This window comes from Carassius carassius, chromosome 1 (assembly GCF_963082965.1).
Source record: "Carassius carassius chromosome 1, fCarCar2.1, whole genome shotgun sequence".
Classification (NCBI taxonomy): Eukaryota; Metazoa; Chordata; class Actinopteri; order Cypriniformes; family Cyprinidae; genus Carassius; species Carassius carassius.
Window position 1 is genome coordinate 50984576 of NC_081755.1, and position 19194 is coordinate 51003769.

Below are 19194 nucleotides of genomic sequence, written 5' to 3' on the forward strand. Positions count from 1 at the left end.
ATTTATTTATGCTACTCGGACGTGCAGACAGTAATGCACTACACCCTTCAAATAACTCACTTAAAGGGCTCTTCGAAGGGAGTAGGGCACAGGGATCCTCACTTCCGTTGGTGTTCGCCCCAAATGACGACGAACTGGCGAAGTCCTGTTTTTGCCGCGTCGCTTCACTCTCCAGTCCAGCGGGTGGCGCTAAACACATTCGTTTGTTTGAAAAACACCATTAAACCTCAGAAGAAGAAGTTATCCGTTTATACCGCGCTCTCTGTTGTTGTTATGCCAGTATGCTGCCTTAATACAAACAGTTAGACGTGTTTCTTTTAAGAGAAAAATACAGTTTTGGAATCAGGTCAGTAAATAACTGTTCTCATCCTCACGATCGTGACTAAGTTTTGAATCAAGCAGGAATATCTGGAGAAGTATCATCTGAACTGAGATCTGCTGCTGTGAAGATGGAGTTTATTAAAGAAGAGAGTGAAGAGAACACGAGTGAACCAGAAACCGGGAGAATAAAACACGAGGAACCAGAAACCTGGAGAATAAAACACGAGGAACCAGAAACCTGGAGAATAAAACACGAGGAACCAGAAACCTGGAGAATAAAACACGAGGAACCAGAAACCTGGAGAATAAAACACGAGGAACAAGGAGGTTGGAATTTATTTTTTCATTCATCCTTAATGTTTGTTTGTGGTTATGTTACATTAGGTAGGTATGTGACAAAAAAAAAAAAAATCAATACTAGAAAATGTATATATAATCATAACCATATGAAAGATAAAAATACATTTAAAATGTTTTTTAAATGATTAAAATCGGATAATTAAGAAAGTTATGGAATTTTTAAATTTGGAAATTAGGGGTCATTTTTGTACCTAATTAAAACAATAAAACTCAAAATATCGTAACTTACTCATTTCTTGGTCTATTTGCATAATTCATACCCCACAGTGTAGGTAATAACATGCCCAACAAGATTAAGCTAACCTCTTTTTAAAAGTTATATATAAAAAAAATATTATTTCTAATTAACCACTTATTAATGAAACCGAGAGCATCAATCCTACTCCACTTTTTCATTATAATTTAAATAAATATATACATATTAAGTAGAGCCCGCCTGTTATGAGTGTTGCATAGTTTGCCCACCAGAGGGAGCTCTGCAACTCCCCAGTTGACAACAGCACCAGAAATCCACTACAGAAGAAAGCGATCAGCCACAGGAGGTGCACTCTTTTGACGGTGAGTCTGTCGTTCGTCATGTGAAATGATTGTAGATTTAGTTCATACACTGTATATAAAAACAGTGTGGTAGTTCTAGCTAACGGTCCTATCATTATCACTTCTAAATATTCTGTAACATCACTTACAGCCGCTAATGCATTGCTATATTAGATTAGCAACAAAGCTAATACCTTGTTTATCAGTGGAAGAGCGCGAACATTATTAAGAGGTCAAACTATAACGTTAGCGTTTAACTTATTCTAAATATATCTGCAGATATTGACCACGTAACTGTGGCAGGGGGCCGCGTGTAGTCAATGACTAGAAGTTATGTACAGCGTGCCTCGAAAAAACAACAACTGTTACGTTACTCTAACGCTAATATAGCTTCCTTTTTTAGTAGGCCCCTTAAATGCTTGCTATTAACTTGTTTGAAGGTGGTTCTTCTTAAAATTGACAGCGGTGTGTTCATGACACTAACGTTAACCATTCAACTTCGAATTGATTCCGTAATCTTCCGGTAACAGTAGGCTAACTTTACGTTCGCCAGCGCATGACGATGTTTTGATTCAGACTGCACTAAGAGAAGAGGAGATATACGGGTCCGTTGTGAACGTGTCTGTGAGAGCAAATAGTGTAGTTACAGTAACTACAGTAGGTGCGTCAGAAATGATTAAACCAGAGGGGACATGTGAGCTGAACAAGCGCTTTTTTACATATTGTTTCAAAGCAACTTTACAGACATAACAGGAAAATGTTGTAATAATATTGTTAAATATAAGTAGGTAATAGGTAATACCTATTGCTTGAAAAAAAAAAAATATATATATTTCTCATTTTTGCCTATGTAGGAGATCCCTGTTTATTATTATTATAATTCTAATGAAGACATTAATAAGGATACATGGTGATATCATTAATACACATGCTTATTCTTTCTGTCTCTCTTTCTGCCTACAGATGGCTGAAAAAGGTGAATGCTGTAGCAGCAAAGTGTGGGCAAATACTTTAACTTTAGTATTATAATTTATTTACAGTACACACACAGACTGTTAAAACCAGCTTCAACTGGAAGAAAGTAAAAGTGTTAAATGTTTAAAACCAGACTGTTTTTTGATAATTAAAAAAATATATACTTTTGTGCAATTGTTTATTCATTGAGACTGTAATCTAAGGCTTTTTTTAACATAATCCCTTCTGGAAAATGGTTTATACAGCCCACATACATAGAACAGGCAGATATTTTGCTATTGAATGTTGTGTAAGTGCGGTTTATAGGAAATGGGTCTAATATCCAGATTATTTTTAAAATCAAAATATCGGCTTATAAATCGGCTCTTTTCGAGTTAATATCGACATCGGCCCCAAAAAATCCATATCGGTCGGGCTCTAATATTAAGACTACTACTCCATAGTTCTATTTATTTCAGTTAACATGAAAAACGACTCACCTTGGATGATATGGAAGTCAAGTTATTTTCCCACCACTGGCATCGTTTCATCAAGAAGGTCCACCCATTAGTTAAAATATCTACAAAATAGACAATTATTTATTTCTCAAAAGTAATATTAATTGATTGTTATTTATCATTTAGAAATTAATAAATGTATGTATGTTGAATTTTGTTTAAGAATAAACATCAGTAGGCAAAAGAAATTCATTTTCACAACACACAAAAATGAGGCCTACAAGTACATTCTCGGACATTACAATCTGAGATCAGATGAATACAATTGAAAACATTTTTTAAAATCAGCCTTTTAAAAATATGATATCATATTATATCAAAAGTACAGTCGTGGCCAAAAGTTTTGAGAATTACATAAATATTAGTTTTCAAAAAGTTTGCTGCTAAACTGCTTTTAGATCTTTGTTTCAGTTGTTTCTGTGATGTACTGAAATATAATTACAAGCACTTCATAAGTTTCAAAGGCTTTTATCGACAATTACATGACATTTATGCAAAGAGTCAGTATTTGCAGTGTTGGCCCTTCTTTTTCAGGACCTCTGCAATTCGACTGGGCATGCTCTCAATCAACTTCTGGGCCAAATCCTGACTGATAGCAACCCATTCTTTCATAATCACTTCTTGGAGTTTGTCAGAATTAGTGGGTTTTTTTGTTGTTGTCCATCTGCCTCTTGAGGATTGACCACAAGATCTCAATGGGATTAAGATCTGGGGAGTTTCCAGGCCATGGACCCAAAATTTCAACATTCTGGTCCCCGAGCCACTTAGTTATCACTTTTGCCTTATGGCACGGTGCTCCATCGTGCTGGAAAATGCATTGTTCTTCACCAAACTGTTGTTGGATTGTTGGAAGAAGTTGCTGTTGGAGGGTGTTTTGGTATCATTTTTTATTCATGGCTGTGTTTTTGGGCAGAATTGTGAGTGAGCCCACTCCCTTGGATGAGAAGCAACCCCACACATGAATGGTGTCAGGATGCTTTACTGTTGGCATGACACAGGACTGATGGTAGCGCTCACCTTTTCTTCTCCGGACAAGCGTTTTTCCAGATGCCCCAAACAATCGGAAAGGGGCTTCATCGGAGAATATGACTTTGCCCCAGTCCTCAGCAGTCCATTCACTATACTTTCTGCAGAAGATCAATCTGTCCCTGATGTTTTTTTGGGAGAGAAGTGGCTTCTTTGCTGCCCTTCTTGACACCAGGCCATCTTCCAAAAGTCTTGGCCTCACTGTGCGTGCAGATGCGCTCACACCTGCATGCTGCCATTCCTGAGCAAGCTCTGCACTGGTGGCACTCCGGTCCCGCAGCTGAATCCTCTTTAGGAGACGATCCTGGTGCTTGCTGGACTTTCTTGGACACCCTGAAGCCTTCTTTACAAGAATTGAACCTCTTTCCTTGAAGTTCTTGATGATCCTATAAATTGTTGATGTAGGTGCAATCTTACTAGCCACAATATCCTTGCCTGTGAAGCCATTTTTATGCAACGCAATGATGGCTGCACGCATTTCTTTGCAGGTCACCATGGTTAACAATGGAAGAACAATGATTTCAAGCATCACCCTCCTTTTAACATGTCAAGTCTGCCATTCTAACCCAATCAGCCTGACATAATGATCTCCAGCCTTGTGCTCGTCAACATTCTCACCTGAGTTAACAAGACGATTACTGAAATGATCTCAGCAGGTCCTTTAATGACAGCAAAGAAATGCAGTGGAAAGGTTTTTTTGGGATTAAGTTAATTTTCATGCTAAAGAAGGACTATACAATTCATCTGATCACTCTTCATAACATTCTGGAGTATATGCAAATTGCTATTATAAAAACTTAAGCAGCAACTTTTCCAATTTCCAATATTTTTTTTAATTCTAAAAACTTTTGGCCACGACTGTACATTCTCGGATATTACAATCTGAGAACAGATGAATACAATTGAGAACATTTTTAAAAATAATCAGCCTTTTAAAAATATGAAATCATATTATATCAAAAGTATATTATTATATTTATTTATTTTTAAGTATAATATGATATTTATATTATATTTCAAATAGTAATATACACTTGTATATAATATATACCTGTAAGCCTACAAGTACTACAGACATTTGGTTGTTTTTGCTGCTTTTATTTACTTTTGAAACAAAAAAAAAGACATTTCAGTAATTGTGAAAATAATTCAATTTTACCAACTCTGTGCAGAATAATACAGCACACATGGGCTGAAATGTTTGTCAGATTCGGCCAATCAGCTTGCCAGAAATGGGTCACGTGACCTAGCAGGCAGCCAGAAGCACAGTTTTTCCTAAACGAATCTATAACCATCCATGGTATTTATTTATATGTTTGACAAAATTATGCCAATAATGTAATCTAGAGATTCTAAACCTTTGTTCTGTATGATTACTTTGAAAAATACTGCAGGGATTGATGAAAACTGGCAGAAGTTTTGGACGCCAGTATGATTGAATGGCCAATTCTGCTTTTGACAATAACGTCACTTGCGGATCGTAAAAAAAAACACATGCGGATGTTACAATCAATCCCAAACTTCACCTAATTCAAGTTAAATGTATATTCTATCAAAAGTATTGGGTTTGAAACAAAAAAATAATCACCTTCATAGCGGATTTTGATGCCAAACACAAGAGAAATGTTGCTTCGCTTATAACTTACTTCTTATGGCAGCCATCTTGGAAATTCGAACGTGAGAATCAACATGATGAAGTAATTTACGTCACTAGTATATGGGCTTTAGAGGTATTCACAAAGCAAAGATAAGACAGATTTCCTAAGTCACCGACGCGTCTGGCGCTGCTTACCTGCTGGGAACACAGCAGCGGGAACGAAGCGCTCGTGCGTATATAGGTCAATTTGTCACATACCTACAGTAGGGTTACAGAGTTTTACTTACCTGGTGTTTTGGAGTGTTTTGGGGCCCTGACATCTGCGGTTTATTTATAAAGACAGCACCCATTTAAAAATGGGTTTCGCTGATTTCGGAGACTGTCAGCTCCACACGATCAGCGGGAGCTCAGTGCACATTTATTCGCTGAGAGCATTCTCACCTCGGCTAGTTCTTCTGATATTTGCAGCTGACTCTGATGTCTCTTTAGTGGTTAAACATAAAATATAATTTGTTTTGGGTTAATCAAACAGGGACTCTTTGGTCTGTATTCAACTTATCTATATGGTAAAATGAAAAAAAAAGAAGCAAGCGATATAATATTTCGATACATTTTAATGGGTGTATATGTAGCCCCCCCGTAGAGCTATTGCAATGCTAACTACGCCACCGCTTGGACAAGACTGGTAAGGCAAGGGGACTCTATGTTACAAAAGGAACACACGCACAGGCTTGGTTTAGCAAAGTAGAAAGTTACAATCTTTATTTTATCTTTAATTAAAATTTAGTCGCTTTTGGTTGTCAATAAATAACACGTAAATACATAATTTGACATGGATAAGCCATAGGAGGGCAGGCCCCCAGGTTACAAGCTGGACCAGGTCTAGGTTTCAATACCACACGTGAACTAAAGCACACCGCTTTTATGGTAGAACCAACACTACAAACTCAGCCTACATAACCACAGCAATCATGCTCTTTGAAGCATCCAGAACTTTCCAGAACTTGAAAAAGTACTACCTAACCCGCAGGGACTTTCTGAGGGGCATTTTTTACCTGGAACTTTTAGATCCTGGTTCCGCCGGTGGACCGAGTACCAGCCCGAAGTCCCTAGTTCCTGTGGTGAAAAGTGGTATTAGAGTGGCCTTTTATTGTGGCCAGCCTGAGGCACACCCGTGTAATAATCATGCTGTCTAATCAGCATCTTGATATGCCACACCTGTGAGGTGGATGGATTATCTCAGTAAAGGAGAAGTGCTAATTAACACAGATTTAGACAGTTTTTGAACAATGTATTAGATAAGGCTTTTGTGTACATAGAAAAAGTCGTAGATATATAATCTGAATCTCTATATATATTTAATTTATATATTTACTGAATTTATATATATATATATAAAAATACACACATATATATATATATATATATATATATATATATTAGGGGTGTAACGGTACGCAAAAATCTTGGTTCGGTACGTACCTCGGTTTTAAAGTCACGGTTCGGTTCATTTTCGGTACAGTAAGGGAAAGAAATGCAAACATTAAACTGCAGGTTGTTTATTACAAAAAACCTTTTTTTTTTTACAATTTGTTTACACTTTTAAACACTTTTAAATAAAATATATATAAAATAAAAAAAGAATAAGAAATAAAATACTGCTGCAAAGTTCTCCACTAAATAAAATACTCTCAGTCTCAAACCAAAGATCACATAATAAAATATAGTGAAAAATATAAATAACTACGATTACAGTGCAGCATTACCAATCTCAGCTTGTAGGCCTGCTCATATTTTAAAAATATATATAACTTTTGCAAAGTGTAAAGTGCAGCATCAACAGATTAATTTTTAGAACCTCTCAGATTTTTAAGAACTTTTCCACAGTCTAAAGTACAGCATGAACAGCTCCAAGCTGAAGGCCTGCTCAGATTCATTCAACTTTCATGTATTTTGTCAAAAAAATTTACTTGTCCACATTGTCTACGGAAAGGGCAGATCTGCTGGCAGTTACAATGTCTCCAGCTGTAGAAAATACCCTCTCGCTAGGGACTGAGGTAGCAGGTACAGCAAGGTAGTGCTTTGCTAACTTGGCAATATGAGGATATGTGGGTTCATTGTTCCTCCAACATTCAAGTGGGTTTGAATCCAGTGAAATGCAGTCCACAGCCTTGTAAAAGCTAACCTCTTCCTTCACCAGCTGCAAAGTAGGCTTGTTTCCCACCTGAGTCTTGAAGAGTTCACCAAACAGTTCAGCCATGGCTGACTTCTTGACAGTAGGGCTGTCAAAATTGCTCAAAAATGACGTTCGAATATTCCCTTTAAAAAACACACGAATATTCGAACTATTCGAACATCTGGTAGCGCATGTTGTCAATGACGCGCATTACGTCAATAACAGGACAAAATAATACAAAGAGACATAACTACTTGTATAGGTAGTCTATTTAAGTTTAAAAATATATGACAACGTATTACCTACACAAAAACAAGGAAATCAGGGGTGCTGTGGTAAACATGGAACTTTTCCTTGACATGAAACGATAAATAATCAAACCTCGGATCCATTGCTTGACAGAACTCCCCGATGCCTGCCCCATCCGCGATACTGATCGGTCTCATGTTTTTACAAATGAACGAAATTATTTTATCTGTTATGGCCTCATGTCGTGTTGCAGACAAAGAGATTGTGGCGGGCGATGCGAAGTAACGTTAAGTGTTCCATGAAGATGCGTCAACTTTCAGCAGTGATGCTTTGCCAGACAGTGCGACTCCTGTGACCTGTCCCTGAACCCTCAGGCGCAAAGCAGACAACCACGCCTCTACTACCGCGGGCGTTTTTTCCACATTTTTTTTTTATTCGAATATTAATTTTCACCTTTGAAATTCGTTTTTTTTTTAACTATTCGAATACATATTCAAATTTAGAATATTCGTTGACAGCCCTCCTTGACAGGAGGAGATGAAGCCTCTGGGTGTCCTGTCACTGGGGATGATATCTGCTGTGGCCTCCTCACTCTTCAAAATAAAATGACAAAACTTTAATTAACTACTACTGGCACTGTCATCTTTTATATATGCTTTTTTAGCAATGCAGATTGTTTCAAAGCAGCAACTATTTCAATTTATACAATGAAGATAATTTACACACAAGTTAACACAATACCTGTTCTACCATGGTTGCAATCTCTGTGATGAGGTTGTTGTAGATTCTGTCACGATAGGCATCATCCACATGAGGAAGGGCCTTGAACCTCGGATCAAGAACTGTGCATTTGTGGAGGAAGTCATGACAAGCAGAGTATCTGTTCTTCAGGTTTTCTGTGATGGCAGCCTTGATTTCTCTCACAGTTGGACTGTCTTCTTCATTGGGTGCCATAGAGTTGAGGACTGTGGTTTGGAGGGGGAGGATCATTGATACTGAAGGTGTGGATTCAGTGCTCATCAGTGTTGTGATGGTTTTTAGTGGTTTAAGAACCTCAAGTACATCCTCTGCTATTTTCAGATCCTGGTCAGACAATGTGCTTATTTCTTTATTCTTCTTCAGAGCCTTTTCTGTCAGTGCAGAGTATATAGCTGCTTGCTGTTCAATGTACCTCTCAAGCATATCATAACTGGAGTTCCAGCGGGTGGTGACATCATGAATAAGGGTGTGTTTTGGTATATTAAGCATTTCCTGTTTGCTCTGTAAAATATGTGCAGCTGTTGGGCTACGGTGAAAAAAAGACACAACCCTTCTGACTCTACCTAGCACTCTGGACACCTGGTTGAGACCTGTTGCTTTCTGTGATGCTAAATTAATTTTGTGTGCAAAACACCCAATTTGAGGGCCCAGTCCAGCTTCACTGACTGCATCGATAATATTCCTAGCATTGTCTGTTGTGACAGGAATTGTAGTTCCTGGCCTCTCCAGCTTCCACTCCAACACTGTCCCTCTGCCAGATTTGTGCTTGTGTGTTGTTCATAAATGGGGCAGGTTTGCAAAACATGGCTTAACATGTTCCACTCTGGAGTAATGTGATGGGCAGTCACTGTTAAGTAGCTCTCGGTAGCTCTAGATGTCCATCCATCGGTTGTGAGTGCTACAGCAGATGCCTTAGACTGCTCATGGACAACAGCAGTTTTAGCTTGTTCATAAAGGGCGGGTATAACTTTTGGCTGAAATGTGGACGAGAAGGAATTTCATACCTGGGCTCAGTCACCTTCATCATGTGCTTGAAACCACTGTTCTCAACAACCGAGTATGGTCGTAGATCAGCTTCTATAAAAACACCAATTGCTTTTGTTATTGCATTGGCCCGATCGGAATTAACAGCAAAGGTCTGTTTAAATGCCGACAGGAGCTGTGTTTGAATCACGGTCATTTTTTTTCTAGTTGCAGTGATGTTCATACTCGCGTAATGCCTTTTCAGGTGCGTTAACAAGTTTGAAGTGTTGCCAGAAACATACCCGATCATTATTGAGCAATGTCGGCACACTGCTTTCGTCTTATCGAACAGTCTTTGTCCGTTGACGTATTTTACTGGGAAACCGAAGTGTTAACAAACAGGCGACCTTAATGATATGGGTGGCTCTTCAAGCTCCGGCTTGTCCATACGGTCTATGGGCTTGTCTGCATTGGCCATGACGCTAGCTAGCGAGAGGCTGGGCTAAAGCATGCCGTGTGTATGTTGTAAAGCCGCGGTGTTTTTTTTTTTTTTTTTTTTTTTCAAACCACTTCAGCAAACATCCCGCCCTGCAGTCGATTTCATTGGTTTAGGTTACAGTGACGATGGTTAGGTTTAGAGATCAGTGTTGGTGTAGGGCAATCTGTACAGTGATTGACATATTGACATGACCAATGAAAACTGTAAAATCAGCTGCAGGGCGGGATTTGCGCTGAACGTGGAGACTTCCGCCACTTAATATGTTCATGTGGAAACATGAAAATGTATATGTTCCACACACAAAATATTGCATTCGGTACACATGTGCACCATACTGAAAGCCCTGTACCGAAACGGTCCGGTACGAATACACGTACCGTTACACCCCTAATTTATACATTATATATATATATATATATATATAATTTTTCTTAGGGCTGTGATGGTGTTATTACCACTGGAGTGGTAAAATTCTTCCAACATCACGGCCCTAGTAAAAAAAAATTGTTACTTGTTTTATACCGCTCAAATGTATTTAACTCTCTTGTTAACCCATGTGATTCAGATTATATTGTGCCATCTTTAATATTATGTGCAAACTTTCAGAAATATTTTGTGGACAAAATTGCAGGTCTCGGTTTTCCACCCATCGCGGTTATCATTGACTCCCCTGATTCTTCCTTTTGCCCAGCTGTCTTTCAGCAGTTTGAGCCGGTTACATTCTCCTATCTTTCTGACATAGTTAAACAGCTTCCTCCTGCAAACTGCCCCCTTGACAGTATTCCTGCACGCTTGGCTAAAGATGTCTTTGACACTATTGGGCCAAGCATTGTATCTTTGGTCAATACTAGGGCTGGGACAACGCGTCGAGGTCATCGATGACGTCGACGCAAAATATGCGCATCGATTCGTCGACCTGTTTTTATTTCTCTAAAAAAACGTTTACCTTATGTGCGCTGAATATACGCGATGGCCGGATCAACATTCTGTCCAATGTTATATAACCAATCCAGGGGTTTTTCTGCATTGATCTTTTTTTTTGGCGGCTGTCAAAGCCTTATTTGATCGGTGAGTGATGTAGGATAGAATGACTGTGCTGCGCCTGACAGGGCACGTACGAGAGAGAGGCCCAGCTGTGCGCGCGCACTCACAGTCTTCAAACAACACGAGCGCTTCTTGCTCTCTCTCCCTCGTGCATATTAATCAAAATCATTAAACACGATAGAAAAAGGGAGAAACACCCAAGTTTCACGCGCGCTCGTGCACTCAGTCTTCAAACTACACAAGCGCTGTCTTGCTCTCTCTCTCTCTCTCTCTCTCCCTCATGCATATTAACCAAAATCATTAAATACGATAGAAAAAGGGCAAAACACCCAAGTTTCACGCGCGCTCGCGCACTCACAGTCTTCAAACTACATGAGCGCTGTCTTGCTCTCTCTCTCTCTCCCTCGTGCATATTAACCAAAATCATTAGACACGATAGAAAAAGGGCGGAACGCCAAAGTTTCACGTGGAGCATTCTGAGATTTTTTTTTCTACATGACCGGCTGCTGGCTCCCACTGTTAATTTTTATTTTTTGGAAAAGCACTCTCTGTATTAGCTTAAAGCCCTGAAGTTTACATTGGTTACTGTATTCTTTCAATTGCTCTGAACAAGTATTTTGGGTGAACTTTTTTATTGAATGCTAGACATCAAGTTCTTGTTATTTTCATCTGAAAGAAGAACTTTTTTTCAGTAAGCTGGGCCCTATGTGTTCAGTAAGCTTGTTTCAGTAAGCTATGTGTTTTCAAGGCTTCAAGGTTTTATTGAATGCTATCTCTATTCAAGTGCAAAGTAATGCATTCTTAGTCAGTCTTTTATTTTGTAATTTTAAGAGCAATAAACTAGAGCTGAAACAACGAATTGATTTAATCGATTAAAATCGATTATTAAAATAGTTGTCAACTAATTTAGTCATCGATTCGTTGCTAAATAACTTTTATTTGCTGTAAGCGGCTCATTTCGTGCATATTTCCAGAGGTGGGTAGAGTACCCAAAAACTGTACTCAAGTAAAAGTAAAAGTACTTCTAGAAATATTTACTCAAGTAAAAGTAAAAGTACTAGTCTTGAATAGTTACTTGAGTAAGAGTAAAAGAGTATCGGATAAAAAATCTACTCAAGTAGTTAGTTACTAGTTACTTTGGGTCATATATACTGAGCCTATTTTTATTTAGATATATAGATAAAATGTATGTAATGTATGTGTGCTTGTATAAATGTATATATTTCATCAGCCTTTACTCCAATTTATGTAATTTATTATAAAACCCTGTCTGTTTACTTAAGTAACAGATATAGGTGTCATGCCATAACATATTTTTAATACGACTGACTTTATATTAAATGTGAATTTAACATTGAAAGTTAATGTGATATAAATAGTGCTACTAATCTTTCATTGTTCAGAAAGAGAGCAAATAACATTTACATTATTAAAGATCATTTTCACTGATAGTCTAGATTTCAATCACTCTCAGAAACTCCCATTAAAATCACTGAAACTGTTAACACTGTGAAATCAATATCTTAATTAAAGATTCGTACACACATCTGCACTTTGTTGTTCCTGCGAGAGAATTCGCCAGAAAGAGGTATTCAGTCAGTGAGCGAGTGAAGGAAGCACCGGCATTTTAGCGATGACTCATCTGAACGCCTCTGATTGGCCAATGCTTTAATAATCTCAAAAAGATCATGTGTGATTTGTTATAATGCGCAGCGCTGTATAAACGCATCTATCTCTGGCTAAGCACCAGCAAGCAATCACAGATCTGAATTTAGCAGCTGATAATATGACTCGCTGAACGTACTTGCACCAGTGTGATTGTATTAAAATTAATAAAATCTTAATCGGCTATTTTTTGTCTTTTGGAAGCTGCATTCAACTTGACTCCCCTCTGTTATAAGCCACACACGTACAACAAACTAATGTCACAGTGGTATCGTGTACTGTAATCGAATGTAGCCCAAGTTATTACCTGTTAAACAGTAGACAGCACACGCGGTGTTCATCTAATAAAGATCTCCATCGCTAGCAAATAATAACCTTTGCAGATTTCAATTCAGTGCAGTTCCAGTCACGTTTTCAACGCTCTTTCTGTTCTTAAACGTTACAACTCCGAGTGAACCACTTCAGACGCTCAGTGCGTGCGGCAGGGAACTGAACGACTCATTCAAACTGATTCATGAACCAATTCACTCTTTTGCCAATTGGTTTGATCAAGCCTTTGAACAGAATTGACTCAAAAGAATGAATCATTCGCGAATGGGCATCGCTCATTGCCCAGAGAAAAGTAGACGGCGCGTTTGGAATAAACTGAAGCATTATAACATTTATTGCATTAAGATAAAGTAACGAGAGGAGCGTCGCCCACTGTAACGAAGTAAAAGTACAGATTTTTCCCCAAAAATTTACTCAAGTAAGAGCATAAAGTACCCATCTTTAAATATACTCCGAAAAGTATTCGTTACCCCAAAAAATTACTCAAGTAAATGTAACGAAGTAAATGTAACTCGTTACTACCCACCTCTGCATATTTCAAATCTGCGGTGACCAAAGTGTGGCAGTAATGAGCCACCGGAGGTTTTACTCAGCCAGTACAGCAGGAGAAGTAGCGAATAGCCAATAGCTGGCCTCGTTTTATGTCACGTGCTTCCCGAACAGCGTCTCTGCAGCATTCAGCGTGATGTGGGAGTACTTTACTTTGAGCCTTCAAAAAAGAAGAGTAACCTGTAAACTCTGCACTACTGAACTGTTTAAGGGGACGTTCACATATCGCGTCTTTTGCGCGCTCAAGTTCGTTATTTCCAACACCGCACCGCATCGAGTTAAAACATTTGTGTTCAGTAAGCTTGTTTCAGTAAGCTATGTGTTTTCAAGGCTTCAAGGTTTTATTGAATGCTATCTCTATACAAGTGCAAAGTAATGCATTCTTAGTCAGTCTTTTATTTTGTAATTTTAAGAGCAATAAACTAGAGCTGAAAAAAACGAATCGATTTAAGCGATTAAAATCGATTATTAAAATAGTTGTCAACTAATTTAGTCATTGATTCGTTGCTAAATAACTTTTATTTGCCGTAAGCAGCTCATTTCGTGCATATTTCAAATCTGCGGTGACCAAAGTGTGGCAGTAATGAGCCACAGAATGCCGTAAGCGCACCACGGGTCATGTGACAAGAACTAACCAATCAGCTTCATCCTTTCCCGTAACAACGTTAAAAGCTCAGTCAAGATGAAAGGAACAGCTGATCATAGTTGTATATGGATTTCCATTTTGAAATAAATTTAGTAGCAGAGCTACTGCAAGCGATTTTTTTGAGCTGCAAATCCATTTATCCTTTGCTGAAATTTCCGCGTCTTCAAGGAGAGAGCACGTCATGGTTGCTTAGCATAGGCAGATGCCTCAGGGGCGCTTCTGCCCGAGCGCTTTGGAAAGAAGGAGAAAGCGGTACACCTAGCGCTTTCCACGCGTTTTTAGACGCGATTTGTGAACGGCCCCTAAGACTTTCATTTGTGCAGATTCTCCAGTACAATGTTGTTTGCAAATGTTTAGTCGTAAAAGCTGATAACATTGCTTTTTAACAGTTAACATTTAAAGCTTTACAAACATGTTCTGTTATCAGTTTGTCGTTTACCAGTTCAAAATTCAGTCGTGCAGCCTAATTATGACTGAATGAGAGAGGTAAATGTTTAAAGATATTTGAAATGCACTTTTTTTCTAAGTATTCACTGCTCTTTTTCACACAGCAGGTTTTTTGTGTGTCCAATTTTTTTTTTCTGGACAACCTTCTGATGGATTTTACTTTAAATTGTGAGTTCCATTCAGGTTTCATGCCATTGGCACTTTTTTCGAAGGATTGTTTACAATTTCACAGCAAAAGCTATAAAGCTGTTTCCCAGTAAATAATAAAATACAATGCACTGCAAATTTATTCTGTTTTATCCTTATTCTTCGTGGAAATATGTTCTGAAAGATTCCTTAATAAGCTTTGTTCGGGATGTTAAACTACTTTAGGAGCTCTAAGGACTGCCATGGTGAAAACATTATTTGAAATCTACTTGTGAAATTTGCTAGAGTATGGGTCAGTGTTCTGATTGCAGAAGAGTTCGACAAAGGATTACTAACACAATAAAACAACTCCAGGTATATTTTTGATGAGGATATGACAGTGCAAAATGGTTAAAATCTCTTAAAAATCTATGCTGAAGGATAAAGACCATTTATTAATAATTTACTTGGGGAAAAAACTAAAATATAAAGTGCATAAACCGATTAATCGATTAATTGTAAAAAGAATCGTCAGATTAATCGATTATCAAAATAATCGTTAGTTGCAGCCCTACAATAAACATATATTGCAATGTTAAGGAATTCATGTTTTTTTCATTCAGATATGTAAATCAACATGTATAAATTGTTAGTAGTCAATTAATGGGGAGATGATCGAAATCGAATCGGTCTGAAAAAATTAATCGTTAGATTAATTGATGCATCAAAAAGAATAATCGCTAGATTAATTGTTTAAAAAATAATTGTTTATCCCAGCCCTAGTCAATACATCTCTCAGCTCAGGGTGTGTACCAGCTGTTTTTAAACATGCCATTGTGCAACCACAATTAAAAAAGAATAACTTGGATCCTTTCATTTTGTCTCATTTTAGACCTATATCTAAACTCCCCTTTTTATTGAAAGTTTTGGAGAGAGTTGTTTTTAATCAACTTAAATCGTTTATCGATGAATTTAGAATTTCTGAAAATTTTCAGTCTAGTTTTAAGCCCTGTCACAGTACAGAAACTGCTCTTTTAAGAGTTTCTAATGATCTTCTTTTGACTGTGGTCTCTGGTAACTCTGTTGTTTAAGTCCTTTTGGATTTGACTGCGGCCTTTGATACTGTCACCCACTTTATTATTTCATCTAGACTTGAACAGTGTGTCGGCATTAAGGACAAAGCCCTTAAATGGTTTCAATCATATTTGACATACAGAAGTTTTCACCTTGGTGAATTTTCGTCATCTGCTGCCCCTCTTTTTGTGGCATCCCCCAAGGGTCAGTAATGGGCCCTATGTTTTTTTTGTTTGTATATGCTGCCCTTGGGGTATTTTTTAGAAAGCACAATATCACCTTCCACTGTTATACAGATGATGTACAAATTTATTTGCCTGTCAAAGCAAATGACAAAGGTTCTTTTCTGTCATTACTTAATTGCCTTAGAGATTAAAAAATATTGCTGGATCAGATCGTTCTTTGTCTTAATGAAAATTAGACTGAGATTGTTGTGTTTGGTCGTCCTGGGTATTTAGGGGCTTGTGTAGATGCACTTGGTATTTTAGGTGTATATGTTTGTCTATTTACCAAGAATCTCGGTGTGATTTTTGACAGTGCTTTTAAATTTGAAAAATAGAGTAGTTCTGTTGTAAATGCCAGTTTCTTTCAACTGAGGCTATTGGCTAAAGTCAAGCCCTACCTGCCACGTAAGGAGTTTGGAAGTGTAATTCATGTTTTTATAACATGTAGCTGCCAGCAGAGACAGTTGCATAATTTAAGTTCCATAAAAGAATAGTTTTAATTTAATAAGTAATCATGCTTAAATATATCATAATATATTTATATATATCTGAATTTCTTTTACTTTGAAATATGTGTACAAATGACTTATGTCAATGTCAATGTCACCTTTATTTATATAGCGCTTTAAACAAAATACATTGCGTCAAAGCAACTGAACAACATTCATTAGGAAAACAGTGTCAATAATGCAAAAATGATAGTTAAAGGCAGTTCATCATTGGATTCAGTTATGTCATCTCTGTTCAGTTAAATAGTGTCTGTGCATTTATCTGGAGGGGCGGCTGCCGTCCGCGAGGGAGCGGAGGAGTCGGCGCCGTTCGCCAGAGAGCCGGAGCCTGCTGCCGTCCGCCTGAACGGGGAGGAGCAGGGAACGGGGGACTCCTGCCGGCTGCCCAAAACCGGAGGAGCCGTCGCCGTCCACCGGGCGGCGGAGAAGTGTCGTGCCGTCCGCCGAGGGCCGTCCAGTGCCACCGCCAGGCACCGCGGAGGAAATCGCCCAGCCGGTGAAGGGCCGAGCAGCAGTGCGTCTGGGAACCGGAATTTTTTTTTTTCTCTCTCCCCTCTCTCGTCTCTGTCGCTCCTCCTTCCATCTCCTTTTCTCTCGCCTCGTCTGTCCTACCCCCAGGTTCCCGCAGGTCCCCGTGAGCGGTCCCCCCCGGAGGGAGAGGGGGGGGGGTAGAGCGCAGTCTCGAGGGTCCCCCCCGGCCTGCGAGGGGCAATGGGGGTATGTGGCAAGTGGGGCGGGGCCGAGGGACGTGGGAACAAGGAGGGAGGCCGGCAATGATTGGGAAATCAGTGACACCTGCGACCCACTGCCGGTCTCGAGTCCCACGTAGGAGATGGAAGGATATAAAACTGGAGCGATGACAGTGAAGGACGAGAGAGGACCAGGCCTGGGCGTTTAGTTGTGTTTTGATTTTTATTTGAGCGCACCAGTCGTCCGTGAGGGGCTGGTGCGCTGTTTTGTGTTTTTGTATTATGAAAATGTTGTTTGATTGTCCGCCGGTTCCCGCCTCCTTCTTCCCAATGATTACAGGGTTTTTAATTCATTACACATATGTCGAACACAAGTCTCACATCTCGCATCTCACATACCAAGAGCATATTTCCAAATTAACAAAAAAGCTGAATCAGAAACTCTATGTTTATAATAAGATAAGGTCGTATCTCTCTTCCTCAATCTCTAAAACTTACCTACATGCCATTGTGTTCTCAACAATGTCTTATTGTTTGCCAATATGGTCTCTCACTACAAAAGAAATCACCGAACCGATAGCACGACTATACTACAGAGCACTCAAGATTCATAGTAACCTCCCAAGGTGGTCTCATCATTGCAATGCCCTAACACATACAAAAGCTTTGACTTTCCAGAACTATGTAAACTGTCATGCCATTACATTTTACTCTCAGATTCTAAACAGCACTTCACCAGCACTCACAGAGCTTCTTCCGACACACAAGATGAGACCACAACGTCTCACTAGGTCAGTTTCTCAGGAACTTATCCCAGTTCCGTCTTACAAAAATCATTTTGGTAAGAGATCCTTTTTCTATACTTACACCAAAATTTGTAATGACATTCCCTATCACATTCGAACACTATCTTCTATCATACTTTTTAAAAAAACATATAAACTATTTCTTCGGGATAGTCATACTTGCACACACTAATTTGTTTATAGATTTGTCTTCATGTATTTTATTGTTATATTGGTCGGTACTCTGTTCAGTCTATGTCTAAGTCTTGTATAAATGTACTGAGCTTGTTCGTTGTTTTATGTTGCTGCAGAACAGGAACCTGCTGTAAACCAGTTGCTTAAACTGAGCCAGGCCCGTTTGATGGTGACTTAACTGTTACTTTTAACCTTTCCTGTATAATAAATGAAATGAAATGAAATGAAATTAAGTCAAGGAGTTAGTCACTCCGCCAAATGTTATGAAGATATTGGAGTCAGACTTTAATGAAAGAAGTGTGGAGAATGCTCACTTCTCACAAGAAGATCTTCGCTTCATTTATATAATGGAGGAAAGAATCAAGATCAAGCCTGATGGTCACTGTGAAACGCCTTTGCCATTTAAAGAAGACAGGCCGAGTCTGCCAGACAACAGGAAATGTGCTGTTCATCGCCTTAAGTGTTTGAGGAGGAGATTTGAGAAAGACAAACAGTACCACAAGGACTACTTAATCTTCATGAACGAAACAATGACGCGTGGAGATGCTGAGAAAGTTCCTGAAGAATAAATCAACAAGAGCCCTGTTTGGTACATCCCTCATCACGGGGTGTATCACCCACAAAAACCAGGCAAGATACGCGTTGTGTTTGACTGCTCAGCAAAGTTTAAAGGCGTGTCATTGAACGATTATCTGCTTACGGGGCCAGAGCTGACCAATTCATTGATAGGTGTTCTCTGTCGTTTCCGCAAGGGTCCAATAGCAATAATGTGCGACATAGAGCGCATGTTTCATCAATTTCATGATGGGCTGACCATTGTGTCAACAGAAGAAGAAGCGAAACAGCTAGTCAGTGAAGCAAGACAGCTTTGCAGCAATGGCAAGCTACGCATCCACAAATTTGTTTCTAACAGCCAGGAGGTGCTACAAACAATCCCTGAAGAAGAGTGTGC

General features: G+C 38.9%; 1 protein-coding gene across 1 annotated transcript in view; it reads left to right on the forward strand.

Annotated features, from left to right (window-relative positions):
• The first annotated feature begins 367 nt into the window (after positions 1 to 367).
• The window catches only part of LOC132161485 (zinc finger protein 664-like), a 77925-nt gene continuing 59098 nt past the window's right edge, over positions 368 to 19194 (forward strand). Inside the window, exon 1 of the mRNA XM_059571615.1 lies at positions 368 to 648. Within this exon, the coding sequence (XP_059427598.1) occupies positions 450 to 648 (199 nt within the window). The 5' untranslated portion in view covers positions 368 to 449. The remainder of the gene's footprint in view (positions 649 to 19194) is intronic.